This window comes from Staurois parvus, unplaced genomic scaffold (genome assembly GCF_062004578.1).
Source record: "Staurois parvus isolate SC_StPar_1 unplaced genomic scaffold, SC_StPar_1.0 ptg000123l, whole genome shotgun sequence".
Classification (NCBI taxonomy): domain Eukaryota; kingdom Metazoa; phylum Chordata; class Amphibia; order Anura; family Ranidae; genus Staurois; species Staurois parvus.
In genome coordinates, this window is record NW_028317919.1 from 354,909 (window position 1) to 367,001 (window position 12,093).

A 12,093-nucleotide genomic window follows, 5' to 3' on the forward strand; every position below is an offset into this window, starting at 1 on the left:
AGCAGTGCCACCCGCAAGTTCCGCCCACCTGTGCCCAGCAGTGCGCCCACTAGCTCCGCCCACCTGTGCCCAGCAGATCACCCACCTGTGCCCAGCAGTGCACCCACCTGTGCCCAGCAGTGCACCCACCTGTGCCACTCTGCAGTGTCACACACCTGTGCCCAGAAGTGCCACCTACCTGTGCCCAGCAGTGCCACCCACCTGTGCCCACCCACCTGTGCCCACCAGTGCCACCCACCTGTGCCCACCCACCAGTGCTGCCCACCAGTGCCACCCACCAGTGCAGCCCAGCAGTGCTGCCAGTCAGTGCCACCAGTCAGTGCCCAGGGGTTGTGCCAGTCAGTGCCGCCAGTCAGTGCCCAGCAGTGATGCCAGTCAGTGCCGTCAGTACCCATCATCAGTGTCACCTATCAGTGCCGCCTATCAGTGCTGCATATTAGTGCCGCCTATCCGTGCCACCTCATTAGTACTGCCTATCAGTGCCCTTTAGTGCTGCCTCTCAGTGCCCATCAGTGCTGCCTCATCAACGCACATCAGTGAAGGAGAAAAAATACCTGTTTGAAAAATGTTATAATAGAAACAAAGAAACTTTTTTTTTTTCAAATTTTTTGCATATTTTTTTTTATTGCGCAAAAAGTAAAGCGCCCAGTGGCGATTAAATACCACCAAAAGAAAGCTCTATTTGTGAGAAAAAAATGATCAAAATTTCATATGGGTACAATGTTGCATGACCGCACAATTGTCAAAGTGCGGCAGCGCTGAAAGCTGAAAATTGGCCTGGTAAATAAGGGGGTATAAGTGCCTGGTAGGCAAGTGGTTAACCTGCCTTTCTTCCCATAAGGAGGTTCACTCTTTTTTGCCTTAGAAACGACAACACTGAAGTAAACAATGAGTGCTTGAGTGAGCTAATCCACAGCGTTCTCCCTACTCTGACATCTCTGCATTCCATTAGGAGCATGTTCATGGATCATGTGATGCTCATGCACGTGAGCACAAGTGCAAAAATATTTACTGACTCAAATCTGTTCTTCCAGCCAATGAAATGTGTAAGAGTAGCCATACACAGCCAGAAAGTTGTGACAAATATGAGCTTAAGACGTATTATTTTCCAGCAAGAAGCCAATCATAGAACATTCTACTTATTCTAACTTGCTGAGTGTTATAGTGATGGCTGCAAGAACAATAACTGCCAATCAGCTGCTAGCTTTTTTTTTTATTTAAAAAGCACTAAAAAAAAAGGGAGGTAAAAGAAGTATAGATATCCTGATATAAAAATTAGTAGTAATAAAATACAATATAATATTTTAGTGATTTTAATTACATTGTTTAACATAAGGAAAAGTTTAAAGTGACACAAAACTCTAGTTTAACCACTAGCCTACTGGGCACTTATACCCCCTTCCTGCCCAGGCCAATTTCCAGCTTTCAGCGCTGTCACACTTTGAATGACAATTGCGCGGTCATGCAACACTGTACCCTTATGAAATTTTTATCTTTTTTTTGAGACAGATAGAGCTTTCTTTTGGTGGTATTTAATCACCTCTGGGATTTTTATTTTTTCTTAAATAAAGAAAAACGTGACAGCTCGAGAGGAGAGAAATGCCGATAACCGGCATTTCCCTGTTTACATGTGATCAACTGTGACTGGACACAGTCGATCACATGACCGAGCCGACATCTTCAGCTCTTTCCGTGATCCGTGTCTGAGGGACACAGTGCACCGGCAATCGCCGCACTGCACATGCGCGGTGAGAATGGAAGGACGTCATATGACGTCCTATCAGAACGAGAGAACCACCTTGCGCCCGTCATTGTACTATATGGCGGGCGGAAGGTGGCTAAAGAGAAAAAAAATCTATTCAAGTATGTATGTATATGTAGCCCGGGTTCACACTGATGCGGTGCAAAATTTGCAACGTTTTCTGTGCGAATTCCACATCACACCACAATCGCACCCCATTCATGCAAACCGCTGAGGGTGTGTATGTTTCGTTAAGAACACCCCGAAGTCGGTCCTCAAAACGCGGTGCGATGTGCAGAATCGGATTGCATGGGTGTGAATACCCATGCAATCCGATTCTAGTGCGGACCAAAAAAAGGGTCCTGCACCTTTTCGGTGCGGTGCGATTTGAACCATCTAAAATGTATATCTCCAATCGCACCGCACATAGTTCACATGTGATTTGCACAGGAATGCGGTGTGGTTTCTGTGTGAATCACATGCGATATGCCGCACCGCATCAGTGTGAACCCAGCCTTAAAGTGTTAGTTCCCCTTTTCATTTTTTTCTGAAAAGGTGAGTTAACACCGTACATCTTTCCAACCCCTCTGAAAATAACAATTTAACCTAAAAATGTACTTTATTTTCCTTTTGGTGTATTCCAAATCTCCAAATTTCTTACTTTTGTTGCTTCAGTGATCCGACTTCCTGTTAGAGGGCAGCTACGTTCATTCTCCATGGTCCCATCATATGTTGGAATGCAGCCACCCTCTCCTGCTCTCTCCCCAAATAGATTATGGACTATGGAATGTATAGTGTGTGTAGAGTAGTGTACTTGACCCCAACTAACATGCACTCGTTTCAAACAAAAGGAAGTGAGGGGTAAAAGGAGAGGTTTGAGAACTCCCAGACAATGTTACAAGGAGACAGAACAACACAGTAAGGAATGATTTCATGAAAAATAGATTACAGGGCCATTAAGTAGTGAATGTGTAAGGATTAGTTTTAGAAAATAAATTTATCATTAAGGCTATGTTCACATCTGTGCGGGTGGTGCCAATGCGGATCCGCATGAAAATCCGTGCAACCGCACCACCCGCACAGAAAAATGCGGACCCACGGGCCGCCGCCCGCACTGGAAAATGCAACTGTACCGGGAACCGAGGTTCCCGTGCAGGCTGCGTTTTCGGAAGAAGTGCAAGGACTTCTTCCATACGGGGCACGGGAGTCCATTCAAATGAATGGGCTCTTGTGCCCGTCCAAAACGTGGCCCGCATGGCCGCATATATGTGAACTGGGGCTTAGTGTTACTTTAAATCATCTATTGCATAAAATGTTTGGCAACAGCAAGCTGACAAACAAGGGGTGTTATTCAAAAGAGATAACTCACCCCATTTAACGCCCACCCACCCAATGTCTGGCGGAGCTACGTAGTGGGATATGGAGTCCCTATAGAACTGTGCAGCGACGAAACTGCCTGACCACAGCCCAACCAGAAGGAGGCTTGCAGTGCAGATAAAACACTTGTGTGGCTGCAACTTCAGAAGCAACAATGAAGTACTTACAAAGCAAATGGCACAATTCAAACAGAATTCAAACAAAAGTGTGCGAGTGTGTGTATGTGAGTGTGTGTATGTGTGTGTGTGTATGTATGTATGTATGTATGTCTGTGTGTATGTGTGTGTGTGGGGGGGTTCTGGAGGCTTACAATAACTTCAAACTGCAGTACAGGTTTAATGATGAAATATTGGCAGTTTAGCATTTTTGGCTTCTTTAGACCCATTTTACTATACGTAAAATGAAAGATAAAAATAATAGGTTAACACGGACAACAGATCCACCCCAGTGTTTTTGCCAATCCCCCTGTTTTTCCGTAGGCTCACTCGTCCAACTACGCGGTCTTCTCCTTTCGGAAATCACTGTACCCTCCTATTCTTTAAACTGGGCACACTAACACTCAAGCTGTAGAAACAAATCCCATCTAGAACTGAAAACAAATACACCCCTCCTTTAACTCTTTCCATGCCATGATGTTGAATCTGCTATTTATTTTGCAGCTTACAGCCGCGTCAATGTGAAAGCTCATGAAAACATCTGCACAGACATCGGAGACGGCCGATCACACTTACCTTTAAACTTTAAGGCAAACTCATAGGGGTTGTATAACGTTAACACTTGCTTGTGTGTTGACTGATCATCGGCATAAAATATTAGTTCAGTCGGAAAGACAAACACAGGAAGGTTTCCTTCCACTAGTTCTGGCTGTCGTTTCTGTTGCTGCATTGGCACAGAGTCCGTATTTCCTCCTCAGCTCCTTTTGTCTCCTGGACTTTCAAGATTTCTTTTTTGGTGCTGGGAAGACCTCTAGTGCATCCTGTCAGATCTGCAGGAGTAAGAGAAACATCAGAACTGCAATCTCTCTTATTTCACACAGCAGATGCCATGTCACTCTACCACTGCCAAAAGCCTGGAACTCCAGTTACCAGACTAGCCTGATGAGCCATTCCAAGCAGTTTAACCCTTTCCTTGCTGCCCTCTCCGTATGCTGCTTAATTCCACTGTGATTTACAGAAAGCATTCAGCTATATAAACTGACCATCGCTAAGAAACTTTAAAGTGTATTTCCACTTGTGCGGTCAAATTTTAGAAATCCGCAACCCCTCTATGTTATATGTTCCCATTCACACAGCATGCCTAAAAATATATATATTTTTTAAATATTTCTTACATAGTTAGTCTGGCTGAAAAAAAGACAAACGTCCATCCAGTTCAACCATTAAAAAAAACAAAAAAACAAAGTTATAATGCTATACCCACAGTTGATCCAGGAAATCTTAGTTTCTTAGGAGAAGGTGTCATGGCTGACTGCAAGAATTTCTCAACAATTTTAGAGTGAGTCTGTCCCAATAGGAAGGCCAAGGACAGGATAAGCAACCTCTGTTTAGAGCTGAAGTTTACTTACGGATATTTTTGCACAGCTACATTGGTCAAACTTGTACCAATGTATGTGCCATACCTGTGGGATCCCCGTGGAAGCTGGAAATTACTATGGTAGGCACCACTAATACAGTGATCTCTACTAGCTTCCAAGTCCTGTGCCAAGTGGCTGATCTGCAGCTTAGTGAACACAGGAGGTCACTCACTTGGCATGGGCTCCATCTACAGAACAGTTTGGATTTTCTCAATGATTGCAAAGCTTTCTCTGATCAGACAAGGTGGAGAGGCAGGGTGACATCAGAGACCTTTCTGCTTTGCATAGTGCTCTCAGAATTAAACTGTTCTTAAAAACTCTTCCAGAAGAAGAGAGCATAGGAATGACCTTTTCAGTCTGCTGCACCTTTACTGTCCCCTTCAATGGCCTACAGTAAGTCCTTCACTAATATGTACTGACCAGGGGTGGACTTACAACTCATGGGGCCCCCGGGCAATAGGGGATCATGGGGCCCCTGTGTCCTTGCCCAAACTCAAAAAAGCCTATGAAAAAGGTACCAGGGGCATCTCATGGGGCCCCATGAGATGCCCCTGTTACCATTTTCATAGGCTATTTTGAATTTGGGCAAGGACAGATTTTTTAAGAACAGTTTAATTCTGAGAGCACTATGCAAAGCAGAAAGGTCTCTGATGTTACCCTGCCTCTCCATCTTGTCTCCACCCCGAGTTTCCAAATGGTCAGTCTACCCCTGGTACTGACTACATGCAGTATAGAAAACTGGGGTCAGCGACCTGGAAGTTGACTCTGGCAGAGGTACCCGTATTACATGGCTGGACAGAATTACAAATCCTTTGGTAGATGAAATATTTCACATGTATGTATTTCAACTGTGCTTTTAGTTTTCTGCTAGGAGTTCAGCTTTAAAGGGTTTGCAATGTTATACATAATAGTAGTGTAAAAAATAGCTGTTACATTATATACAGTAGTAATAAAGCAGATTAATGAAATAAAATGAATAATTTCATTATTTAAGAAATGTTATGGTATTTGATGCCAGTGCAGAAACACAACAGTGTCACCAATGCACCACCGGTATCAACAATAACAAAAAGGGGAGGCATAAAACAGCATATTTTTCAGCTAATCTAAATTTGTTTTTGTCTCTGTCCCAATAAAAAGATTTTGCATCACTTTCTTTCCCTGGGAAAATGAGGGGAAATCTTCCCAATTGGGACACCAATAAAAGCCTTAGATAGGTTTTAATTCTTACCCATGCTATCAAAAACAAAAAAAGTTTGGAGTCAGGCTTCAATGGCATCAGCAGCAATCTTGGATTAGAATCGCATTTTTTTTGCAGGCCGTATCATATATTTTTTATATGTGATATACAGCATCATGTAACCCAGCTCTTTTCCAGCTCATCTGCAGGGGAATATGTACAAAAACATGGTGTCGGCTATCTAGGGGGTGGTTCTGCCAATTACAGCCTGTTTCAAACCATTCCAGCCTGTGTCTATTGTTTGTGCTTAGAATTACAGGGAGGTGATGTCTCCATCAATCAGCATATACACAGTGTTCCAAATTATTATGCAAATTCTATTTAAGTGTCACAAAGATGAAATATTTTGTTTTTCAGTTTAACTCATGGATGGCATTGTGTGTCAGGGCTCTTTTGATCACTGAAAACAATCTCGGACACCTGTGATAATTAGATTGGTCGGTGAGCCCAACTTAAGGAAAAACTACTAAAGGAGGGTGTTCCACATTATTAAGCAGAGCACCATTTTCAAGCAATATGGGGAAGAAAAAGGATCTCTCTGCTGCCGAAAAGAGTGAAATAGTTCAATGCCTTGGACGAGGTATGAAAACATTAGATATTTCACGAAAACCTAAGCGTGATCATCGCACTATTAAGAGATTTGTGGCTGATTCAGAGCACAGATGGGTTCGTGCAGATAAAGGCACATTGAGGAAGATTTCTGCCAGATCCATGCATCGGATCAAGAGAGCAGCTGCTAAAATACCATTACATAGCAGCAAACAGATATTTGAAGCTGCTGGTGCCTCTGGAGTCCCACGGACATCAAGGTGTAGAGTCCTCCAGAGTCTTGCAACTGTGCATAAACTTTCTATTCGGCCACCAATAACCAATGCTCACAAGCAGAAATGGCTGCACTGGGCAGAAAAATACATGAAGACTAATTTTCAAACAGTCCTGTTCACTAATGAGTGCCATGCAACCCTGGATGGTCCAGATGGATAGAGTAGTGGATGGTTGGTGGATGGCCACCCTGTTCCAACAAGGCTGCGACGTCAGCAAGGCAGTGGTGGAGTCATGTTTTGGGCCAGAATCATGGGAACAGAGCTGATCAGCCCCTTTAGGGGCCCCCGAAGGTGTAAAGATGATCTCTGCAAAGTATCTGGAATTTATGACTGACCACTTTCTTCCCTGGTACAGAAGGAAGAACTATTCTTTCCATAATAAAATCATCTTCATGCATGACAATGCACCATCTCATGCTGCAAAGAATACCTCTGCATCAATGGCTGTTATGGGGATAAAAGGAGAGAAAGTCATGGTGTGGCCTCCATCCTCCCCTGACCTCAATCCTATTGAAAACCTTTGGAGTATCCTCAAGCAAACGATCTATGAGGGTGGGAGGAAGTTTACATCCAAACAGCAGCTCTGGGAGGCTATTCTGACATCTTGCAAACAAATTCAAGCAGAAACTGTCCAAAAACTCACAAGTTCAATGGATGTAAGACTTGTGAAGCTGCTATCAAATAAGGGGTCCTATGTTAAAATGTAACGTGACCTGTTAAAATGTTTAAAAAGTTAAAATGTTGTTAAAAGTTTGATTGAAATAGCTTTTGATTTCAGTAAATATTCTGCAAACACAACAAATGACAATTTTCAGTTCTTTACAACCTATAAAGTGTTTTAAAACTTACTGTGTGTAATAATTTGGAACAGTGCATTGGAAGTTTTTCATGTTTAAAAAAAATACTGTTATCATTAGGAGGTTTGTTCAATAAAATTTGAATTGTACTCTTAATAGTTGGTAACATGAGAATTATGCTGACTGTTATTTACATCAATTATTTAGGTAAATGAGAAAAATATCATTTGCATAATAATTTGGAACACGGTGTAATATCCCACCCTTATAGTGTTTAGCTGTTTAGTGGGCACAGAGGAGGAGAGAGGGAATGGGCTGTCATTCATTCGGATTGTACACACCCACATGTGTGACTCTACAGTAACATGGGATACACAGATTACAAAAAGGAGGAAATGAACTGCTTAGAAGGGAACTGAAACGAGAGCATGCTCAGTAGATGAGGCAATGACTAGTCTACACAATATCAAGCTGCAGCGGAGACACAGGCAAGGAGGGAGGGACAGTGAACAGCAGGATCAACCAGGTTTTTGCAAAATACAGAAAAACAGTCCCAGTGACTATGAACAACATGTAATAAAGCATGTACTGAAAGTTTATAATAAAGTGGGTTTAAAGTGTTACTAAACCCACAACAGTAAAATCAATCTGTATATGCAGTAAAGCATGCTTGTTATACTCACTGTGGAACCTAAGGTGTTAATCATCTGAATTTTGTAAAAAGGCCATTTGATCCAGACTTCTCTGCTCCTCCTTTTGTTCAAATGTCCACGTCTTATCTCCTGATATGAGAGGTCGAACCTGTAGCCATTCTGCACATGCTCAGTTTAATGTGTATTGCTACAGAAGTTTTTTTTGCCTTGGGAGAGTGCATGTGATCAGCACAGGGCCAATCAGCACTGTCCAGACAGAGGTTAGGGGTTTTGCATCCTCCTAGAGCAGAAAGAAAACTCCTCCTACAAGCTTTAACCAGTGCTCTGCTGAACACTGATAGCAGTCACAAGACTGCTTTAACTGCTGATGAGAAAAGGTATTTAACAGTTTATATTTAATAAAATAATTGCACTTCCATGTTCTGTGTACTGTGGAAGACCAGATATAGTGAATGCAGGGCCCTGGGTTTAGTAACACTTTAAAAGGCAATCTAATTTTAAATTTGTGTCCCAGTAAAGCCTGGACACTTTGGAAGATCTTCCATTCATTCATTTATTGTAGAAGGAAGTGTTTAATGGCAGCCTCCATATTTCTCTTATGGCAGGTATACTTAAAGGGTTATTTTTCAGGGTTAGGTTAGATGTTAAAGATTTATTAAAAGGACATTATAGGGAGGAACTGGTTAAAGCCATTCTGCCCCTAAAATGTATCTGTGCAATAAACATCACTTCTGGTATTGCGGATTTCCTGATCCCCCTGTCAGGAATGGACTGGCCAGCAATAGTGGGACTCATCTGCCTTATGAGCTGCAGTACCAGGGCTGGCCAGCGGGTGCTCCCAGCAATCAGAGACTCAACCTTGCAGCCAGTCAAACACCTGGAACTAATTATACTGGTGTATTTAAGGGACATTCAGACCTGCAGACTCTGCCTTGGTGTTGTGTTTTTCCTGGGCCCTGTATCTTGTTCCTGCTCCTGTTCCTGTTCCTGTCTTGTTGCTGACCCGGCTTGATTCTGACCTCTGCTGACTTCTCCTGTTCTGATCCCTGGCTTGTGACCCCGACCATTCTCTGCCTGACCCCCTGTACCTACCTGCCTGTTAGTTGCTGTACCCTGCTCGTGACCTGACTATTCTCCGCTTGCTCCCCCTGTACCTACCTGCCCGATTGATATTGACCCAGCCTGCCTGACGACGCTTGCACTATATGTACTGTTATCTGTGGGTGGTTTGGTTTGGTTCGTTTGCACTGTGTTATGTTTTAGTATTGCACTGCGTTTATGTTTGTATTGTTAGTGTTAATAAATTGTTTATAACTTATCTGAAGTCTGCATTTCCCTGCGTCAGTCACACACCTCTGGTCACACCCGGGAGCCCTGACACCCCCTCTGCATGCTGTGGTCCCTTCTATCGGCCCCTACTTTAATACAGGATACAGGGCACAATAGTAGCAGAGGGGTTAGTGGATCAAACCACTTAATGTAGGGGGGGTAGGAGAAGAAGAACCAGACACTTCCTTAAGTGTCAGATTCTGCAGGATCTCCAAATGGTGGTTTATTATCACTATTGCAGAAAAAAGTGGTGCAAGCAGCAGGAGACAGGAGTATTCAGCATCTTCTCTGCAGGGAGACTTTTATTGCACAGACACATTTTAGTGATAGAGTCACTAATTGTTTGGGGGATAGTACGCTTGTAAGAGGAAGGCGGAGGATCACAGGTGCCTACAGTTTAGGTTTGTTCTGGGCATCTAAATGTAACATACTTCACAACACAATAGAAACACAGACTACTGAGACTTACAAAGCAGATGGAAATAAACACATGAATAAAGAACAGACTGGTAATAGAAACAGATGTTTGTAACACTTCACTTACGTATTATATTCTGATTCTGCTCTGTGCTGGTAAACACAATAAAGGGTGATGTGAAGGAGGAATCTATTATATATACCTGGCAGTTATCCTGTTGTTATTGCACTGCCATAAAGATAGGTAAGTATACAGTACTCTTCCTAGGTTTACAAGGCTGTCCTACTACTCTTTGCTGCAGCTGTATTGTTCAGTGGGCCTGATTGTCATGTTATGTCAGCTGTTATCTTCTGAGCTTCTGGAAAACAGCACATATCTTTTTTTTTTTTAAGCAGATGCCTCCATTGTTTTAGACACATTCTGAAAATATCCTGGCAATAAACCTGATTAAAATAATTCCGAGACAGGCTAGCAGTGAATAATTATCACCAGCAAATTGAGTTAATTAATATGAACTTGCATTGTTTCTCATCCATAAAGTAGAGGGATAGAAGGGATTCCTCTGATGCCAACCCAAGATCGCCATCATGGATATAGCAGTGTCCCCCGGGAGCCAAACAAATAGCAAAGCATCAGATGAGACAGACAGCAAAATTCAGTAATACTGCCAACAGACAGATTTTTTTTCCCTATGGAAAGGGTCAATGGAAAATTAAGACCCACCTCTCTATCTGGCCAACAATAACTGAAGCACGCCACTGCCTGCGCTGATTGGTCAGCTGCTGACCAATCGGATGCCATCTAGCCCAAACTGTCATCGCTGCAAGGAGAGGAAAAAAAGCAGCGGGGATTTCAAATCCCCACTGCTTTCTCTCCTCTCCTACCACTGACACTCAGCATGGGATGCCTGCAGGATGTTTCCCGCACCGCTCTTGTGTGAACTGGGGCTAGGACAAGCCTGGGTTCACACAGGAGCAGTGGGGAAACCGCATGCGATTTGGACAGGCATTGCATTCCTGTTCAAATCGCAAGCTAATCTTTGCGCCCATTAATGCAAATTGCACCGCAAAGTATCGGTTAAGGGATTGGGAGTATTTTCACGTGTACGAGTAGTCATGAAAGTACTCAGTATCGGCACCAATGTCGATATCGGTATCGGTGCATCCCTAAATGTAACTATGTTCTTAGATTGTAAGCTCCAAGGAGCAGGGCCCTCTTGTATTGAACTGTATTGTTGCTGTATTGTCTCCCGTTATATTGTAAAGCGCTGAGAAAACTGTTGGCGCTATATAAATCCTGTATAATAATAATAATAATGTAAAAACATCCATACCTGGAATTCTTTACATTTTTTATGGATAGATAGTTCATAACTGGCAAACAAATATTCATGGAGTCTCATCCAGGTATGCCAAAGTACAGAAATAGGTTCATGTTGAATGAACACATTACTCTTTCTTGAGATGCTAAACAGCAATGGCCCCCCATTAATAGAAGTACTGGTCTTTATAATATGGGCTTGAATACATGAGTGAGATCTCACAGAGAACTTCATTCATGTTTTCTCTGCCCTGCTTGGTTATACCAGTAAAGGGCTGCTGAGATGGAACTACACCACTGTTCCAGTCTAAGCCACTATAAGCAGTTGTGAAATGCTGGGTGTCACTTTCTGAATATGCTCTCTGAGGTCCTGCTCTATTCTTCCCCAGATACGGCACTACAATTGCAGAAGCTGTTCTGCATGATTATACACAGTATGATAACGAAGTAAATATCAGTGTTTTCTACTGCACTGTTTTACACACAGTGGGGTTGCTTTATTTTCACTTTCAAAATTATTTTTCACTTACCTTAAAAAATTAGATAAAAAAGTGAATTTTCACTATGAAAAGAACACCTAATCATGTTCAAGAAGAATAAAAAAAACATTCACCAAGCTAAGTCAATGTTTTGAGGGCCATGTAAATTTTCTCTTTACAATGAGAATTTTACCTTAGCATAGTAAATAAGGTGAATTCTCCATCCACATAATTGGGTATTCTTTGAAAAAGTAGATTCTTACTTTGTTTCACTTCATTTACTAGATATGTGAAATTCATTTAAGTGAATAGGGTCTACTGCCTTATTAAATCAGGGTCACT

The 12,093-nt window shown here is 42.5% G+C and overlaps 1 protein-coding gene across 1 annotated transcript in view; it reads right to left on the bottom strand.

The window, feature by feature from the left end:
* The window catches only part of MOSPD1 (motile sperm domain containing 1), a 50,743-nt gene that overhangs the window by 13,246 nt on the left and 25,404 nt on the right, over positions 1 to 12,093 (bottom strand). Inside the window, exon 2 of the mRNA XM_089672219.1 lies at positions 3,850 to 4,103. Coding sequence (XP_089528345.1) covers positions 3,850 to 4,003 — 154 coding nt within the window. The 5' untranslated portion in view covers positions 4,004 to 4,103. The remainder of the gene's footprint in view (positions 1 to 3,849; positions 4,104 to 12,093) is intronic.